This window comes from Diabrotica virgifera, chromosome 4, assembly GCF_917563875.1.
Source record: "Diabrotica virgifera virgifera chromosome 4, PGI_DIABVI_V3a".
Taxonomy (NCBI): Eukaryota; Metazoa; Arthropoda; class Insecta; order Coleoptera; family Chrysomelidae; genus Diabrotica; species Diabrotica virgifera.
This window is the reverse complement of record NC_065446.1, coordinates 233,194,939-233,216,988: the sequence shown is the minus strand read 5'-3', so window position 1 is coordinate 233,216,988 and position 22,050 is coordinate 233,194,939. Positions and strand designations below refer to the sequence as shown.

Here is a 22,050-nt window from a genome sequence, read left to right as displayed (position 1 = left end):
AAGTCTGTGTATACATCATGAACTTGGAAGCCACTTTCAAGAGATTCCACAAGGAAGTCGGTAAATGTCAATAAATTAGGTTCAGTGGAGCAGCTAGAGAGAAATCCAAATTGCTGGTCGAGAAATTTTTGCCATAAAAGAGAAAAAACCTGCTGATTTTATTGACATAAATTTTGCTCAAAAAAGTGTCACTCCAAAATGTCTTATCTATCTCTTTGGTCATAGGAACAATTCACAAATGATTTTCCATTTTTTTTTATTGATACACTGCATGCACATGCAATCTACTCTAAACACAAAGTAGGTAATAAGTAAATAGTCTGGTGTAAATTAAGGTGAGTTACGTACCTACCGTCCAGTGACGGTTCTCTAAGTATTATTGTGGTAGTTCTTGTGGCCACACTCTCTTCAGTCTTCTTTCAGCAAGTGGTTGGGTGGATAAATTATGTATCAATTCGTTGTTGTGTTCAGTGGTACGATTTTTATATATTATTGAACGATTCTTTATTATGTCCTTGATTAGTGGGATATCCAGATCATTGTGAAGTGTCTGGTTGGATAGTAAGGAGATTTACTTATCATACGGAGTATTTTGGATTAGAATATTTGGAGTATTTTCGTATTTGAAGGTTTACTGCAGCCCCATAGTTCTATTCCGTATGACCAAACTGGTCTGAGTATAGCTTTGTACAGAAGCAGTTTATTTTCAAGAGATAACTGAGACCTTTGGTAAAGTAGACAGTTCGTATTTTTTAGTTTAAGATCTAATTGTTTCCGTTTAGTTTTACTGTGCGTTTACCATATGAGTTTTTCATCAAGATATAATCCCAAGTAAACTGCTCGTCAAAAGTTAGGGATATAGAAAATTATGCTGATTTTCATAGTTGATTTTTTCGCGAACAGACGGATTCCGCTATTTTTTTTTATTTTAGATTTTTCTTTAGAATATACACAATTGTGAAAAGGTTTACTTAAACTTATTTTTTGTACTTATACGGGTGGAAGAAAAGAAATGTTTTTCTTATGTTAAGTTTGAGACACCCTGTAGGGAGAACGAGGTACAAATGTGAGTATACATCAGAATCTTATTGTAATCTTATGTTTTGTGAACATGTTGTTGTTTGAATGTACCTGATATCTTTAGAAACAAAAAAATAGACGGTTTTGTAATTTAACATATGTTTTAACTGAAACAAAAGTTTGAGACACCTTGTAGGGGGAAAAAGGCACAAAGGTGAGTATACCTCGATACTATGGTGTAGTCTCGTATTTTGTGAATATTTTATTTTTTTAATTTCTCTGATATCTTTAATGACAAAGAAACTAGACGGTATTACTCTTTAAATGTGTTTCTATGTTTCACATGTGTGATGAGATATATGTCGTCAGTTAAAAGGCATATTAAAGAGTCATACCGTCTAGTTTCTTTGTTATTAAAGATATTAGAGAAATTAAAAAAATAAAATATTCACAAAATATGAGACTACAACATAATATCGAGGTATAATCACCTTTGTGCTTTTTTCTCCCTTCAAGGTGTCTCAAATTTTGTTTCGGTTAAAACACATGTTAAATTACAAAACCGTCTATTTTTTTTAAAGATATCAGGGGCATTCAAAAAACAAAATGTTCACAAAACATAATAGACCAGTAAGGATCTGTTTTTAGGTGGATGTGAGAGGTGGCATTCAGATTTTTGCGGATAAAGTTAGGTGATAAGTTCGTTAATAATAATTGATTTATCTTCTTCTTCTTCAGGTGCCGTCCTCGTTCCGAAGTTTGGCTATCATCAAGGCTATGCGTATTTTTGATACCGTAGATCTAAATAATTGGCAGCTGCTGCACTTGTACCAATCTCTTAAATTCTTCAACCATGAATGTTTTCTTCTGCCAATGGATCTTTTACCTATTATTTTTCCCTGAATAATTAATTGTAGTAGCTGGTACTTTTGTCCCCTCATTATATGTCCCAAGTATTGCAGTTTGCGCTTTTTAATAGTAAGCGCAAGTTCTTTTTCTTTCTGCATCCTTCGCAACACTTCCATGTTTGTCACTCTCTCTGTCCACGATATTCTCAGTATCCTGCGGTACATCCACATCTCGAATGCTTCTATTTTCCTTGTATCGATCTTTTTCAGTGTCCAAGCTTCCATTCCATAGAAAAGAACTGACAGCACGTAACATCTCATGAGGCGAATTTTAAGATTTAAACTTAGCTCTCTTCCGCATAAAACTGTTTTCATTTTGGTAAAAGTAGCTCTAGCTTTTTCTATTCTGATCTTGATTTCTTCAGAGTTGTCGTTGTTTTCATTAATAACAGGGCCTGGATTCCGTGCACTGTAGATATCTACATGTCGCTTTCTATCGATGTCAATTTTCGTAAAAATATTTGAATTTTAGCTTTAGTTGAATTATTTTCTAGTTTTGCTAGGTTATACTCTAATTGATGCTGAAGTGAGACTTAGTAAAACAAGAAAATATTTGAATTAAAACTAAAAATTCAAATATATTGACATTAATAGAAAGCGATATGCGCAGTGTCAATATATTTTAATTTTTAGTTTTAATTCAAATATTTTCTTGTTTTACTAAGTCTCACTTCAGCATCAATTAGAGTATAACCTAGCAAAACTAGAAAATAATTCAATTAAAGCTAAAATTCAAATATTTTTACGAAAATTGACATCGATAGAAAGCGACATGTAGATATCTACAGTGCACGGAATCCAGGCCCTGTTCCCAGGTAATTATATTTTCTAACACGCTCAATTCTTTGATCATGTACGGTTATTTATTTATTAATTGATTTATGCTCCTTCTCAAATATGCCCGGAACATTAATAAAAAAAATCAAATATTTAAAAGTTTCGAATAACATCGATTTGCTATCAGATGCGATTGGTTAAAAATGTCTTAATTTATCACCCTTGCTGCAAAATAGCAATAAATATAAAATAAGGGGGCAAAACAAGCCTGTCATTATTCAATGATTTTCCATCACTTAGGTTACACTTGGAATCTTCCTAATTCGCTTAGAAAATTTTTGTAATGTGCTAAAACCGTACACCAAATTTCATTAAAATTGACTTACTAGATTTTGAATAATAATTTTGCAATCAAACTTTTTTTAAAAAATTAAATTTTTTTTAAAATCTTGCACAACAAAAACTAGAACATACAAAGATTTGTCAATTTTTTTACATATAAAGAAGCACTCCACTTGTCTATTGCACTTTACAGAATTCAAATCGGATTATTTAAGCAGCCTCAGCAATGTTTTAAAGTTATAAACAATTTTTTGGCCTATAAACAAATTAGTGCTGTGGCCAGGAGAGGGTGCTACGCGCTCCTTTATTTAGATGGACTTACCCAAGATTTTTATGTATTTTTTGACCCGTAGAACACGATTTTTTTGGGTAACAGTTGATCCGGATGTCGATAAGATTGTTATAAACAAAGAACTTGAGGAATTACATAACATTGATTTTTCGCAAAATAAAACATTTTTTTTGTATTTCTTGGGTAATTCTAAGCAAAAAATGTTCTTACAAGTTTTTTCGTAGGATGCATAGTTTTCGAGATAAACGCAGTGGAACTTTCAAAAAATCGAAAAATTTAAATTTTTGAACGCGAATAACTTTTGATTAAAAAATAAAATATCAATTCTGCTGACAGCATTTGAAAGTTTAAGTCAAATTATACCGGTTTTAATTATTTGCATTGCTAAAAATGATTTTTTTTATTATTAAACAAAGTTATTTGCTTATAAGCCAAAGAATTGTTTATAAGTTTAAAACATTGCTGAGGCCCCTTAAATAATCCGATTTTAATTATGTAAAGTGTATTAGATAGGTAGAGCACCTCTTTATATGTAAAAAAATTAGCCAACTTCTAAATAGTCTACTTTTTGTTCAGAAAGATTTTAAAAAATTTGAACTTTTTTAAAAACATTTAGATTGCAAATTTATTATGCAAAATCTATTAGGTCGATTTTAATGAAATTTGGTACACGGTTTAAGTATGTTACAAAGAATTTCTTAAGTGAATTACTAAGGTTCTAAGTGCCACCAAAGTGGTTAAAAACATTGAATAACAACGGGCGTATTTTGCCCCCTTATTTTGTATTTATTGCTATATTGCAGAAAAGGTAATACGTTAAGACATTTTTGACCAGTTGTATATCATACAAAATTTAATTATCTTTATTTTATTTCTGTACGACTTTGTTCCAAAACGAATCGTTTTAAAGTTATGAGCAAAGAAAGCAGAAAAAAATCGACGTTTTTCGAAATTTTTAAATATTTTAAGGAGGAGAAGGAGCATAAGTCAATTATTATTACTGAAGGTGTCACCTAACTTTATCTGCAAAAATCCGAATGCCACCTCTCACATCCAAAAATAGACGTTTTTTCACAGATCCTTACTGGTCTATAAGACTACAATACGATTTCGATGTATACTCACATTTGTACCCCGTCCTCCCTACAGGGCGTCTCAAACTTAACATAAGAAAACCATTTCTTTTCTTCCACCCGGTATAAGTACAAAAAAAAAGTTTGAGTAAACCTTTGCATAACTGTGTAAATACTAAAGAAAAATCTAAAATAATAAAAAAATTAGCGGAATCCGTTAATCTGTTCACGACAAAATCTACTATGAAAATTCAGCAGAATATTCTATATCCCTAACTTTTGACGAGCAATTTATTTGACAACTGGTTTTATGGAAATCAAATTTTCGTGTTGTAAAAGTAATTTGCTGGCATTATTTATCTTCCACCGCTTAAGCCAGTTTTGTAATTGGTCTAAATGATTTTGTACTTTTTGTGATGCTACCTTAGGGTTGATATTCACTGCCAAGATTCCCAAAATTGAAATAACTTTGGCGGTTGCCATTCAATGGTTGATTAGAAAATGACTAAGAGTGAAAAATTAATCCGGTCGCATGTTTTCCATGTGTATTCTAAGTTGTCTGTCAACCTTTTGAAAAAATTATTATGAAAATCATTAAACATTAATATTCATTATCATTTTGTTTATTATAAACAATGCTAGTGATAGTTGACGACATCTATTATGATTAGTTAATTATTTGCATATGTTAACAATATTTAAATTTACAATAAGTTTCGTGGTGAATTTGAATTATTTGCATTGTAAATGTGAAACAATGAGTAGTTAATCCGATATTCGATTAAAAGTGATACGAAACTACAAAAGAAACAATAATCTTTAATTCCAGTGTTTTAACTTATTTTAATAGATTCCTACTAAAAGCCATAAAAAAAGAAATGTAAGGAAGCCATGGAATACTTATTTTTACTTACGGGTGGTGACTGTGCAACAGGGTTGTTTTGTTTTAAACATTTTGTTTTAAACAACTGTTTTAAACATGTTTAAAACACTTAAATTAAACAAGCGTTTTTTTCATTTTTTTTGTGAATAATACATACATATGATAAAGTCTTATACATATTATTATACAGACTTTGTAACAAATATATTTTTATTTATTAATAATGGGAACACAACAAAAATTGGAAAACTCAAAACATTTTGCATACAAGAGTTAATAATTTTCTCAAATTGTTTTAGTCTCATAGTAATCTTGTAATCTAAGTCATCAGTTTTATCAGCCACGTGATCACTTATAGAATTAAGCTCTTTAAAGTACACACTTTGCCTGGTAATTAATAATAATTGGCAATGCTTCTGGATGTGAAGTGAAGTTTCTACATATTCCGTACCAGTTTTTATTTGCTCTTTACTAAATTTACTTCCACTAAAGCGATGAGCAAGCAAATTTGTCAAGAAATGAGCCAGGATCAAAGCCATTTTCATAAGCTCCTTGACTTTATTCGTATCATTTACCAAAAATTCGCCATTTGCGTGTTCAGTCTCGAATGCTTCCAGAAGTTCTAGCCATATCTCTGTAGCCTCTCCTTTAGTGCAAGTATTTGTTTGGACTTTGTCCCTGCACTGCAATATACTTTAATTTTTATAAATACCTAGTCTTTGGCATTTGCCTTTAACTTTGTATCATTTACAAGCTTTGTTACATCTTTATCAATACTTATTCTAAAAAATCCACAAGGAAAAGAAAATGTTTTTCCTGTAGTTGGCTGTATACCATCAATCACAAAATTGGAAAAAAATCCTTTGTAAAAGGTATAAATTTTTGAAGTTATACTTCATGCAAATCTTCATAAATCTGTGCGCATGCGCACACAGACAGCATGGCGTTTAGTTGCTAATCTTTCAAATTATGTATCAGCGCAAATAAGCCATTAAAATAATATATTAGTGTTTTTTAGTAAATGTATTATTTATTATAATTTTGTGTCTTTGGATTTGTCTTTCTTGAGCGTAAAATAATAAAATATCTATTTTTATATTTTACTTGTCACCGTGATCTGTAATTATGTATATCTGAAACGTCAGTAGCATGAGCCTTGATGGTCTGGTTGGTAGAGCATTGGACCAGAGATCGAGAGATCGCGACATTGCGGGTTCAAATCCCGGACGATTCATATACTTTTTTCTTTTTTTTTTTTTAATATTTGGCATTGTTTGTTTTTGGTTAATTTTTGGTAATTATTGTTAATTTTTTGTATTGTAACTGTTAAGTATATTTATTTCGTTGAAATTATATAATAGAAGTATAACTTCTTACGTGCGTACAAAGTACACACACATTCTTTTTTTTTATTAAAATCCCTTAAAAGTGCTATATCACAACAAAACGTTTTCGATTTTTATAAAAAGTCATCATCAGTGTTAGATGCTAGCTGACCCACAAAATAAAAAGAAAAATATCCGGGTAAAAACCCTTTACATGTAATATAGGCCTTAAAAGTGCATACTTCAATAAAAAGCCCTGTGATGGTCGCATGGCAAAAAGGATAATGCCTTGAGGTAATGTATTGAAATTTCCCAACACGTGGAATCCAAATTGAGTTGTTTACATTTCAATGACTTAATGGCAACTGAATGCGAAATGAGTGATGTTTCTGAAAAAAGGGGTTTTTCAAAAATAGAAGCAGTAAAAAGCAGTAAAAAGTTGAAAGCAGTAAAATCCTGTATAAAAGGTATATTTAAAATCCCTCAAAAGGGCCACATCAAAATCACATAACTAGTTTTCGACTGGTTTACCAGTCATCATCAGTGCTTACGTGCAATGTACATGCTAACCACCAAGATATTATTTAACAAAAATATGTGGGTCAAAGCCCAGTAAAAGTAGTCCGTCAGGGAAAAATTGGTTTAAAATGCTACATTAAGTGTGAATGTTTAAAATATTTAGCTAATCTGCCCCAGGTAACATCTGAGCTGTGGATTTGACTTGTTCACATGTTGAAAGTATGACGACAAATCACTTGCCGTGATTTGCTTTAGTAATTAAACTTTAGTTTAATTACTAAAGTTATGAATCATAGTTCATCACCATTTTGATATTTAGTCGTAATAGTTATTTCATCAGTGGTAAAAAGACTTTGAAAAAGTCCTAATAAAAATTTTTCATGTTTGACGTATTATCTTAATACATAGCACGATAGATTTCATGTTTCATATGTGTTCTTATTCCACAAACAAACTTCATTTTTATAGAATTAGATAAGCTCTTCCAATTTTCACGAATTACGCTACAATCTCCTTGCGACATAATTTGACAAGCGCAGATGCGTCCGCATACAGCAAGACTTGTGAACGAAATGAATGATTGCCAATGATTGGACAACTTCCGTCTACTTACACACTACCAACACTACGATAAAACTGTGCAACCGCGATCGACAACGATTTATCAAACACATTTTGTTCACCATCGATAAAACTGCACAAATAAACTGCGCAGTCACATCGATACGATAAATCGTTGTCGTGTATGGGCATCAATAGTTCCATATTTTATAAAAGCGATAAATTTTTGCTATTTATAATATATTTTATCGCCAACCGTCACTAAAGCCATTCATTATTGTACTCATTTGCCGCCATTTGCGGCAGTAAAGTAACACTTTATTGTACTGAAAGAAGAATTTTACTTTACCTGCCGAGATTAATCAAAATAAACTGAGATTGAATGTAAGTGGTCGATGGCAGTAATCGATGATTTATTTGAGTGACCTTAAAATTTAATTATTTTAATTATTAAAAATACCTATTGTACAAAATTTACGTTATTGTTAATTAAATTTATGTCAGAAAATGAAATTTTGTAGTATTTTGCAATTATATTTATAAAACATAACTCAAAACTTTACAGATTTAGTAATTAGTTATTCAATATTGATACCTAACAACTATCGATTAAACATCGAAATCGGCCATCATACATGAGCCTTCTGTCATTACTGTCATACGAAATTTTTATTTCGTGTAAAAGTAAAAGAATTCTTAAATCTTTTGATTCGTATTAATGCAAATATAGTATGAAATGGTGTTTTTGTTAATTCGATTATATATAGGACGGTGATAAATATGTAGGTACTGATAATTTGTTAGCAAATATATTTATTTAGATATTCTACTATTCACCACGGGAAAAGCAACTTCGCTGCGGGAAGCTACACTTCATAAACAATGACGTAACTATTAACGGTATTTTTAATTTTTGGTATTTTACTTTAAGTACCTATTAAAATTAGTATATTATTTAAATATAAATACGATAAAATTGTTTAAAATATATTTATTTCGTTGTAATCATGATAATAGAAGTATAACTTCTTTCGTGCGTACAAAGTATACACACTCTTTTTTCATTAAAAGGATGTAATTAAGTAAGTGTTAATGTTTTTTATGATTGGCGATAAAATTTTGTATGCACCACGTCAGTAAAGACTCTTTATCGAACTCGTCTGTTATTGCTCGCTATTCGCCTTGCTCGCTACGCTCGCTCGGCTCATAATATCAGACACGTTCGATAAAGAGTCACTTTACTGACTTGGTACATAAATAGCTATTGCAGGACATTCTTAAAAAAAATATATGTATTTCAAACAGTCTAAAAATAAACCTTTTAAAATTAAAATGTAGTAAAAACGGGTTTTCCACAAATTAGAAACATTAAAAGCACATTTGAATTAATCATAGGTATCGACAGATAATGGGATAAAAATAATTGTTTAAAACGTTAGTAAAGTATTAAAATGTTAGTAAAAGTCACGAATAAAGTTTTTGTTCAATTTGCAATAGAACAAAACTACAATTATATAGGGCAGCAAAATAAACAATGCAAATTTCAGTATAATTGAAATAGTAGGGGAGCCCAAGCGGGGATTTTTGCAGTTACTCGAGCGCGTCAGATTATTACATGTGGAGAAACCTTGTACCCTGAAAATGTACCTCTACCATATATTGGCTCTTAATACAGGGGAGTTCGTTAAGGGGGGCCGAAAAAAATCTATCCTTAGACAAACTCGAAATCGTCAGATTAAGTAAGAATAAGGTAAGTTAAGTACATTCAAAACAGTGTATATTTTAAAAATCTGACGATTTCAGCGGGCGTAAGGAAATTGGTGAGTCCCAAAGTTTCACAAGAAAAAAGCGAATATTTCGCGAATTGAATGACATATCGAAAAATTATAAAAAAACGTGCTCAATATTTTTTAAAAATCTATTCCCATGGAGAGGGGTGGGGGGAAATTTAAAATTTTAAATACGAATCCCGCGATATTTCGCGAAATGAACATCAGATCGAAAAACTGAAAAATACACTTATTCAATGTATTTGAAAAATCTATCGAATTTTTTATTGCAGATTTGGATTCCTTACGTAAACTTATACAGGGTGTCCCGAAAAGATTGGTCATAAATTATACCGCACATTCTGGGGTCAAAAATAGTTCGATTAAACCTAACTTACCTTAGTACAAATGTGCTCATAAAAAAGTTACAACCCTTTGAAGTTACAAAATGAAAATCGATTTTGTTCAATATATCGAAAACTATTAGAGATTTTTTATTGAAAACGGACATGTATGATTCTTATGACAGAAACATCTTAAAACAAAATTATAGTGAAATTTGTCCACCCCATAAAAATTTTATGGGGGTTTTGGTCCCTTAAAGCCCCCCAAACTTTTGTGTACATCCCAATTAATTCATTATTGTGGTACCATTAGTTAAACATAACGTTTTTAAACCTTTTTGTCTCTTAGTAATTTTTCGATAAGCCAGTTTTTATCGAGATGCGGCTTCTTTTTAAATATATTTACATAAAAATTTTCTGTGGGTTTTGCTACTTTAAACCCCCCAAATGTTTGTGTACGTTCCAATCAAACTATTATTGTGGTACCATTAGCTAAACACAGTGTTTTTAAAACTTTTTTGCCTCTTAGTCTTTTTGGCTTCTTTTTCAAAATATACATAAAATGTAAATTATAAATAAATTTTCAGATTAATAATAGGTCTCGAAATCGTACTTAACCATATACAAATATGTGGTGGATTCGACAAATATTCAAAATATCTCGATAAACACTAGCTTATCGAAAAAGTACTAAGAGGCAAAAAAGTTTTAAAAACATTGTTTTTAACTAATGGTAATACAATAATAATTTAATTCGAACGTACACAAAAGTTGTGTCCATGTCCATTTGTCCGTGAAAATGTCCATTTTCAATAAAAAATCTTGTAAGAGTTTTCGATATATGAAAAAAAATCGATTTTCATTTTGTAACTTCAAAGGGCTGTAACTTTTTTTGTGTGCACTATTGTATATAGGTAAGTGAGGTTCAATCAACCTATTTTTGACCCCAGAATCTGTGTTATAATTTATGACCAATCTTTTCGGGACACCCTGTATAATGAGTAACTTTTATTCGAGACATTTTTTCGAATTATGGACAGATGGCGCTATAATCTAAAAAACCGATTGTTGGAAATGGAAAATTAAATTAAAAATGGAAAGTCCCCACTAAAATGGAAAACTTTACTTAACTTTTTTTGATTTTAGGACCTACACTTCACAACCCAATAGGTCCCCATAACGCTCGATTGACTACACATTTAGCATACTTTGCTCCCCTACCAAAATAACTTACAGGAGTAAATCAATTATAGTCAGTTCGCTATCTCAGTCACAATTGTCTACTAATTTTAGTTGTATAATATGTTGATATAATATGTTGGTAGTTTGACTAAAAAAGCTATTGAGTATGGTACTTCAAATAATCGTGTTTTGCATATCTGATTTAGTTAGCACTATTAAGCATCGAGTTAAAAATGTGGAGTCAATCATGGCGAGATCTTTGTAAACAATCCAAATCTCAGTATTCACTGATTCAACCTTCTGTTCCAAATATATATTGGTTTAAAAATTATGTAGTACCTCGAAGATATATAACAACATTAATCAGAATGAAGTTTGGACATGCATGTTTCCCTCTACATCTAGCAGAAATTAAAGTTTTTGATTCAAATCTTTGTACTGAATATCAGAAGGTGGGTGATTTGAATCACACTTTTTTGAGTGCACAAAATACATTCCATACAGCTATAATTTAATCGAAGATTTAATAAAATGTAATGTTATTCCATCTTTCAATATATCCTATCTATTGTCTCTGAACAGCAAAAATATATATGATTGTTTAATGAAATTTATCTGTGAAACTAAAATTAACCTCTAAATTTATTAATCCTGATAATTTGATATATTATGTACATAAGGAAAAAGAAGAAGAAGAAGATGTATAATGGAAAAATGTGGTGAGCAACTTGGATAGTTCATGGCGTCCAGCTGCAGCTTTTGAACTGAGTATAGAGCTGTGGAAGAGTTGCTATTCGCAAAATTAAATTCCAACAGAGGGCGCTCAAAATTTCAAAGATGGACGACAACTCTAGGAAAACAATTCATTTTGTCATTTCAATTCACAGTTCTAAAACGTTAAATTAAAATCATTTACAGGAGTGTTTTGCCAAAGTAACCACTAAGTTTTGCAACTAAGACATCTTATAAGTTAAAGACGACTCAAAATTATATTTAATCTGTATGCATTCATTAAATTTGCTAATTTTATTGCTAATGTTATTTTGCTAATTGAATAATTTCATCACATAATGCATACAAATCCCATTTAATTTTAACAAGAATTCAAATTCAACTTCCGGTCTCCAGTTACGTCATCAATGCGCGAATTCGGACGTATTTGCGCTACGGGAAAATACTATCTCTTTATTTATAGTATCATTATTTGTTTTTACCTTTTTTCATAAAAAAATCTGGCCCCCCGATAATCACACAGCGTTCTAAAAATTAGTAATCTATCTTAGGATTATTTTGTTTTTAATTTAATTAATAGGTGCACTACAGTTTATTTTACACCAACAGATAACAATTTTTAATTAAATAAAAACTGGAAACTTGAAAACTAAGTAGGTGAATTTATTTTATAATAATTGTGTTCTGGAAATTCCGAGGTGGTCGGGATATTTTGAATAACAATGTACATTCTATGTACAGAATATATATACTACATTTTATTTATTTATTTAATTTTGCATTCGCTTAAACATTAAAAAAATACTACGTTTAATACAAACGTTAAATTAACAAAATGTGTGATTTGGCATTGGTTAATTTAGGTCATTACGTAGAGTATAATAGGAATGAATACTGAGGAACACTGCAATAGTTTTTTTAAGTCGAAAATATTGTTAATTACAACATAAACTGACCGCAAATATGTACACAAATTAATGGCAAAGTCAATGTTTTCCTTGAGTTGATGCTTTTCAAATTTGCCACCAGGCGTCGCCCACTTTGCGGTTCCTCGCCAATGGAACTCTAAGGACCTCATTGCCTTCTTTATGTATGAATAGAAAACAAAAAAGTTGTGACTGGTTAAGTGACACCCAAGTCTATGCCATAAAAGAAAAAAAAATTAGTAATTATTTTTTTGCCGAGTTAGTTACATTTTGATAGACTAGACGTGACTGAAAATTATTATACAACCAAGCACTCATGCACATAGCAAATATTAAGAGTAAACAACCAACAAAACGACGATAATACTAATATCTAATAATATGAACAGCGCGAATAATAGAATTATTTAGTATAATGTGTTAAATAATGACAACTGAAATCTTCTTTAAAGAAATTCTCGATTACGTCGTCAGGCTCAGATGGATGACGTCACTAGTATGATACATATGCCAAAAGAAAATAATTTAAAAATAAATATCGACCAGTTTCTAGGTTTCCCTCCAAAATTTCCCATTCTCGAAAAAATGAATTTATTCCATAATTTTGCCCCTCTCTGTATATTGAATAGAATGGTGGATATTATACATCCCTGTCGAATTCCAGATTTTAATTTCAAGTTTTTAAATGCCACTTTATTAACTCTTACATTAGCAAAGTTATTTACAAAGTTCGTGTAATACTACTTAGGCATATTATACTTGGCATATACTTAGAAAAATAGGTACGCCAGAACATCTAATCTATAAATTAGATGTTCTGGCGTACCCATTTCTCTAAGTATATGCCACATTTTATTTCATGATACGTTGTCAAAGGCCTTGAAGTAGTCAACAAAGCACAAATATGTTTCTTTGTTAAACTCTCGAGATGTTTCGACAATTTGACGAATATTAAGATTGTGTTCCCTTGTTCCTCTATCTGGGACGAATCCGCATTGTTCTTGGGGAATTTGTATTAAGAGAATTGATTTTAGGCTTTCATTGGTGATGGTTAGAAGTACTTACTTTGCTCGCGTGAGATATCAATGCTACTGTACGGCAATTACTGAAATCTGTGGGAGAACCTTTTTTATACAGTGTGTCCACAGATGGGGTGCCCAAGAGGAAAAACTTTATTATTTTCAATTTTAGCGAAAAATGTCATTCTTGATAAAAAGTGTTGCTTGTTTTAAAACCCCATAATATGAGTTTTTCAAAGCCTGCTTAATTTTGTAGCCAATTTTATGTAAATCCCTATAAATTTTTGCATAAGTTCGAAATTGTAACAATCATCTAGTGTTGCTAGTAACTGTCAACTCCGATAAAGAATTTGCGAATTGTCATTTTTTCGACAATGTTAAGCGTTCAATAGAGAAGTTATCTCCAATAGGGAACTTGCATAAAATTTTAAATTCGAAAAAAATATTATAAATCACAACAGAACATAATTTAAAACAAGTATCAAAGATAAAAAAGTTTTGTTTGGCTTTCGTTTGGCCCCTAAAGACGATTAAAAATTCAAATTATTCCAGCCAGGCCAAAACGCGTCGTGACGTCATCCGTTTATGTGTTTACATTCTTTCAACAAAGTAAACAGAATTTTAAATTAGACATTATAAACGTCAGTAGAAAATACAGTTATGTGACGTTACAAGTGTTTTTGATCGTTTGAATTATTCATAGAAAACTTATACTTTTACAAAATGGTTTTATTTTCCGTAGTAAACCTTCTTTCCTTTCCTTCTATAACTATATCAAACGCCATTGTCAACAAACTGGTATATATTATTACAATGACATACGATAAATGTTAATAGAAGATAAATATTTTCCTTTATTTCGCGACGAGGTATACCCAAGTAGGTGGAGGCCAATAAACTAAAGAAGGAGAAGAAGAATATACCTCCTAATTATTACCATAAACGGAACCATATAGATAGACTGTGTGACGTCACGGGTCGTTTGAACTATTTTAAAATACAGAAGACTTTAAATTTGTACTTCTAAGTTATTATGAGTTTTTAAAGCGTAAAATTTTGGAAATCTCATTTTTATACAAAACTGAACATTATTATATAATAAAAAAAATGTGCAGGTTCCCTATTACTAAACAACTTAATTTCCATAACACTTGACAAGATAAATTATTTGTTGGATGCTTAGCATTGTCTTATCAAAGTAGAATGACAATTCGCAAATTATTTATCGGAGTTGACAGTTACTAAGCTAGATTCTAGTTTATCAACACTAGATTATTGTTACGACTTCGAACTTAGTGCAAAAATTTATAGGAATTTACATAAAATTGGTTACAAAGTTAAGGGGCTATCCTAGTCTAAAAGTACGAAATTCATATACTTTTTTTGGGAATTTCTAAAATAAAAAGTACTATACCAATTGTTTTGAAATCTACATGAGCATTTATTATAAAAAGAAGTACATGTAAAACAATTTTCATAAAAAAATATTGAAAATTACACGATTTATGCGCCATCTACTAGCACCGTGAAAATAAAAACATGGCCCCACTGCTGCAGTGATTGGGACTAGTAGAGACCCTGAAACATAAAATTTCGAAGTGGTATTCAAAGTGTATGGTTTCAAAGTATTGAAATATAAGTTATTTCCTAGACCATCAACTAAAATTTTTAAAAAATATTAAAATTTGGAGAAATGACGAAGTGTTGAATTTTTTTTTTAAATTAGCTAAAACATGTTCAGTTTCAAAAACCGCCAAATTGACATTTTTTATCCGATCAAAAAACCCTTAGTTGAGGGTATAGGAAATAACTTATATTTCAATAATAACTTTGAGATTTTATGTTTCAGGGTCTCTATTAGTCCCAATCACTGCAGCAGTGGAGCTATGTTTTTTTAACGGTGCCAGCAGATGGCGCATAAATCGTTTAATTTTCAATATTTTTTTATGAAAATTGTTTTACATGGACTTCTTTTTATAGTAAATGCTCACGCAAATTTTATAAGAAATTGGTACAGTACTTTTTATTTTAAAAATTCCTAAAAAAGTATATTAATTTCTAATTTTTACACTAGGATAGCCCCTTAAGCAGGTTTTGAAAAACTTAAGTTTTATTTCGTTTTATGGGGTTTTAAAACAAGCAACACTTTTTATCAAGAATGACATTTTTCGCTAAAATTGAAAATAAAAAAGTTTTTTTTCTTGCGCACCCCATCTGTGGACACACGATATATTGGAATAAACGTGAGTTTACCCCAGTCATTTGGCCATTTTCCGGTATTCCAGATCTCATTGCAAATTCTAAGCATTACTTCCGTCCCTAATTCTCCCATTTCCTTGAGTATTTCAGGTCTTATTGCATTTTTTTCTTCTGCTTTTCTAAATTTTAGCTTTTTTATTGCCGCCTCAATTTTCGATTTCGATATTTGAGGTTCTTTTTCACAACTTCTTTTCTCTGTACCACGCCACTGGTACCACACCACTGGTACCACCCTTGTAATTGTCTTTCTGATAACTAATTTAAATAGTTATTAGAAAGTTTCCAAATGCATTATTTCTATTTGTTACCTGTGAACGTCGATTCAATGGCTTATACATATCCACTTCTGAAGTGCTATACATAGAAAGTCTTGGTTTTGCTTCAATTTGACTTTCTTCGAAATTAGGATTATTACCTACCACCTCTGCGTTATTAACCGTTTTTTAAATTTAATTATTGATTTCTCCCGCCGGAATGTAAGAATGTTTTTTTAATATTCAAAATTCACTGTCCAAGTGACCGGTCGATTGACTCGTAATAATCGAATTGCTTGTATCATTATAACCAGCATTTAAGTGGTGTTAAGTGCTAAGTGGTATTTATTATATATACGGTTGTGTATAACATATAGGTGAAATGCCGTGGTATCATAACATTATACCAGAAGGTATAAAGGAAAAAGTTTGTGCATATTGGTTGAAGATGTTCCTCGGAAAATTCTTTGAAAAGGAAATAACGGAAGATCAACTTAATGTTGACGTTCGCAATGGCACTGCCACTGTGAAAAATATCAGCCTTGATGTTCAGGTATGAAATATTAAATTCTTAATATGTAGTATTTTTTTTTGGTGTCTGTTTTTGAACCTTTCGCAATCACTCTTTCAGAATTATAGCTGCAGTATGTTTCTTGTATTTATGTTATTCTTTATCTGACTTTTGTTTACATAACACCTTTACCTTCTTCTTCTTTGTCTACCGTGTCCGTACTGTCCGTGTCCAAATTTTAGGCGTGGCGTGGGTAGCTTCTATGGAGACAAGCGGATACCTAGACATTCTCAGCCATCGTCCCGGCACAGGAGCGCGTGCGCGAAAACTATTGGTAATAGTATCGTTCGCGGTAACGATCCTGTACTAGTCCAGGATTACTTCGCATGCGCACTTTAAAAAAGAGCGTTCGCGGTAATCGAGTTCTGAACTGCTAGTCCGGGATTTTGTCAGATTTGTCGTTCGCGGTAACCGAACTGCGAGTTCGGAACCAGTCCAACCGATCCTTGGGATCTGAAGCGAACTCAGAGTCCGAATCTGCGCAGTAGGAATTTCAAAATGCTTACAAACATTTCTATTTTCTATATTGTTTTGTGCTCAGAGTTCCCAGACCTACTGAAAAATCAGTAGACCTACTGATCTCGATCCTCGTCTACTGATCTATTGATGGCAGCCTTAAACCTACTGAAATACTAAAAATTACTAAAATACTCAAATTAATCGTAATTTAATAAAGGGATTCGCTAAATTTAACGAAAAATCGGTTGAATCCACCGATTTTTTGAGGCACCTGGTTGCCTTCCCCCCTAATTCTACTGATTTTTCGGGGCGACATCTAGTTGTCTATGTATAAACTGATAGATTTTTGAGGCGACTTGATACTACTGAAATCTACTGATCTTTTTAAGCGACACCTACTGATCATCAAAAAAGTCATCTGGGAACACTGTTTGTGCTTTAAATAGCTGATTTGTAGCGGTGTTTGCTTTTCATTCTGTGTTTATTTCATTTGTTTTTAATACTGTGGTTTAATATGGTTTAACTCAAATGTTTAGAAATTTATTGATTGTGATTGTCAATAAAATCTTTTTTACATACTTTGATGTATAATTTTTACAGTTTAATATGATCATTAAACAAATGAAACATTTTTTAATATGAAGGAATATGTACTAAATTCTGTGTGTCTCTTTAAAGTTAAATATTTATTTTATTTGTGATACAAAAATACTACTTATGTATGTAAAAATGTTATGTAAAATTTACTACTTGAAAAAATGAATAAAATAACATAGGTATATCTATGAAATCTTTATTAGACGAGGATACCCTGCCCTAATATAATATTGATAAACAATACATAATATGGACGTTAATGTTAAAATACTCCATGTAATTAATAACAATACAATAAGTAACAATAATAATAATTATTATAGACAATACCAGTAACCAGTATAAAGAGAACAAATTTTTTTCTTAGAAAAAATATTTGGAGAATGTTTTAATATGGTCTCGTAGCTTATTAGAACCACTAAAACTTATAACAATAAAATATTTCAGTAAACCATGCCTATTCATACTATAAACACATATCTGGTTGATCTGATCTAGTAAAATGTTGATGCAAATCTGAATTAAAATATCAAATTCATCAAAATTAGATGGATACATAAAAACTAGGTTATAATAGTGTTATGGACTAGTTGTTCTCAATTCGTTCGCGGTGTAAATCAATCCTGAACTGATTCTGAACCGCGCTTGCGTACAACCCGAGTACGAAGAGAATTCGTAACTAGTCCTGGACTTGTACAGGATTGTTACCGCGAACGAAGCTAATTTTAATTCTTGACAATTTGTTCAGCCCCTTTACACCATGCAAGTAATAGCACAATTTCTTGCGCAAGAACTTGTGCAATAAGCTGCAACTAACTTTCTGCAATAAAGTGGTTACACGGTGCAAACAATTGCATAAACTGACATGAAATAGACAGAAACTTTGACAAAATAGCATAAATTTTAGGTTATGTTGTTTTTATAAATTAAATGTAATTTTTTGAGTAGAGTTATCAGATATTAGATTAAAAATGTTAGATTATAATTTGAGAAAATTATAATAATATGTACCTATTATAACAAAATCAGTTAATACTTAATGCAAGTATACCTATTTATTCATTTACAAAAGGAAACAAGTTGTAAGAAATACAAATAGAAAATAGTTTTTTTAATCCCTATGGTCATAATTAAAGTTATCCACCAGAATAATGTTATCTGTGCAGCGTGAAATTGGTAAAAAATTTATCTAGTTTTGTTAAAAAATTGTTTAGTTTGAAATTTAGGATGACAGAATGTCAATGTAGTAAAAACAAACAGTGTAGCCTTAAAGTCACTAAAAATATAACCAAATTGCAGAAAAAATTGCATGAAAAATAGGACATGTTCTATTTAGCTGCAACTTCTTGCAGCAAGAAATTGCTGCAAGAAGTTGCAGCTTTTCTGTGCAATTCGCGTATGACACGATGCAATTTCTATTGCTGCAAGAAATTGTGCAATTAATTGCGCAATTAGTTACATCGTGTAAAGTGGCTATAACAAATTATTGGTTACAATAAGAAATAATAATTGTTTTTCTATTAGTCTATTATAATTAATGGGTTACCAGAGTTGTAGCCAATATTATTCGGACTAGGTATTACTTACCTTTCTGACGATAAAATTAAAAATACCGTCTCTAATAATTATTGTATACCTTGGTAGAAGAATAATATTTCAAATTAATTTGAATTGTCCAGGCTGTTTACAGCAAAATGTGTCTTGTAGACAAATTAACACATTGTTTCAGTTTTAGCATTGGATTTTTGTTTTTAAATTACAACTTTTTTGCATATATTTCATACTAGTGACGTCATCTATCTGAGCGTGATGACGTAATCGATGATTTTTTTAAATAGGAATAGGGGTCGTGTGGCACCTCATTTGAGAGGGCGTTCAATTATCTATTCAGTAATGTAAACATTAATATCATAAGCTAGTGTAACATTAGATAAACTTCAAGTGTAACATTAATATCATTATTTATACAGGGTGGCCAAAAATATAATTTTTGAATTAAATTAATTGACGAAAAAAGAAAAATGTATGCAATTTATTTAACTGAAAATTTTTTGCTCAATTAGAAATCCAATGAAATCAATTAATTTGTGGTCATCTGATTGAATACAACCAATAAAACCAACATTATACTGAAAACAGATCCCATGGGCTGTTTTCACTCAATCATGTAGCTGTGGATACCTACATTTCGTTTCATTTCGATTTTGACATTTCAAATATTCAATATTTCAAAATGTCACGATTTGGTTGTAATACGGATGAGAATATTAATGAAATTATAGAAACTAACATGTCTGGATCTTCATTAAATTTTTCTAATTGTTCCTTTGTTAATTGCACATTTAAATAAATTGTTTCTGCTCTGTATTTTTTTTTCATAACCAGCAAAAAATTTTCTATCGGAATAACCCTCGAACATTGATAAATGCTCAAAAAATTTTTAACAACTTTCTCAAGCTTGTTGCTTACAGGCAACAGACCTCCGCCTACGGCGTCGGTCTGTTTCCAAGCAACAAGCTTTCGAAATCTGTTATAAAATTTTTTCGAACAATTATCAATGTCCTTGGGTTATTACTACTGAAAATACATTCTATCGCTGTCAGAAAATTGAAAAAAATGTTTATTTCGCAAATAAACATTGCTTTACGCTTAAATTAAATGTTCAAACTGCCGAGTGGTAGATGGGAGGCTGTTTGTGATTTAATTTAAGCGAAGAGAAATGTTTATTTGTCAAATAAACATTTTTTTTGTATTTGCTGACAGCACTATAATGTATTTTGAGTTAAATAGATTGCATACATTCTTCTTTTTGTGTCAATTAATTTAATTCAAAAATTATTTATGGTCACCCTGAATAAATAATAATATTATTGTTTATGTTACTGAATAGAGAATTGAAAACCCTTTCAAATGAGGTGCCACACAACCCCTATTCCCATTTAAAAAAATCATCTATTACGTCATCACGCTCAGATGGATGACGCCACTAGTATAAAATATGTGCCAAAAAGTTGTAATTTAAAAACAAATATCGACCTGTTTCGGGATTTTTCTCTATAGTAGTCCATTTTAGAGAAAATGAATTTATTCCATGATTTAGAACCTCTCTGTATAATAAGTATTGGTATTAGTAATGAATTATTGTAAACTAAATCGAACAAAATGCTTAGGTACTATACAGATTCATAGACTCCTAAAACTGAAACAATGTGTTAATTTGTCTACAAGACACATTTCGTTTGTAAACAGCCTGCACAATTCAAATTAATTTGAAATATTATTCTTCTACCAAGGTATACAATAATTATTAGAGACGGTATTTAGTATTTTTAATTTTATCGTCAGAAAGGTAAGTAATACCTAGTCTGAATAATATTGGCTACAACTCTGGTAACCCATTAATTATAATAGACTAATAGAAAAACAATTATTATTTCTTAATTAGGTTTGTTCGTAGTACGATCTAAACGATCAGCAACCGTTGCCAACCATCAGACGCATGCGCAGTTACCAGTTAGCGCTGCGCAGTTACCAGTTAGAGATCGAAGACTTCGAACACGCATGCGTCTGATAGTTGGAAACGGTTGCTGATCGTTCTACGAACAGACCTATAGTAACCAATAATTTGATAACCAACAATAATTGTCAAGAATTAAAACCAATAATTTTCGCGCACGCGCTTCTGTGCCGGGACGATGGCTGAGAATGTTTAAGTATCCGCTTGTTCTATGGAGACCTACACAGAGGAGAGGAATCGAGATAGGACGACCTTGAATTTTGTGTACACGATTTTGCCTGTTTGCTTGGTTTATCGCTAGGGCGGCATTGGCGTAGAGATAGATGCTAGTTTTGCATTGGAATGAATGTGAAAATTTCGAAAATAATTAATTATTCGTAGTTAATATAAGATTACTGGTTTTGGTGGTTAGTATTATTTAAATATAAGTGCCAAGAAAGCTTACAGTACAGAACTTGCTTCGTACCGGGATTTATATTGAGTTATCGTTCCGATAAAAAATTCAAAAGGAAACTTAACGAAGTTAATACAAGACTTTTTATAAAGATTTTTCTTTATGTTATTTATAACGTTCACGGATTATATTAGCTTGTATGTTCCTCGAGAGGACCTAAATTATATTAGCTTGTATGTTCCTATGATAGAGTTCCTCGAGAGTTTCTGTGGTGGGCACTCAATAAGAAAGGGGCTCCTGGTGAATATGTAAAGATTGTGAGGGATA

At 31.1% G+C, this 22,050-nt stretch overlaps 1 protein-coding gene across 2 annotated transcripts in view; it reads left to right on the top strand.

The window, feature by feature from the left end:
* The window catches only part of LOC114327532 (autophagy-related protein 2 homolog A), a 165,628-nt gene that overhangs the window by 11,543 nt on the left and 132,035 nt on the right, over positions 1 to 22,050 (top strand). The window contains exon 1 of one of the 2 annotated variants that reach the window (XM_050648779.1): positions 16,568 to 16,738. The exons of the other annotated variant lie outside the window; for it this stretch is intronic. Coding sequence (XP_050504736.1) covers positions 16,568 to 16,738 — 171 coding nt within the window. Of the gene's footprint in view, positions 1 to 16,567; positions 16,739 to 22,050 lie in introns of those variants that run through there. 2 annotated transcript variants of the gene reach the window in all.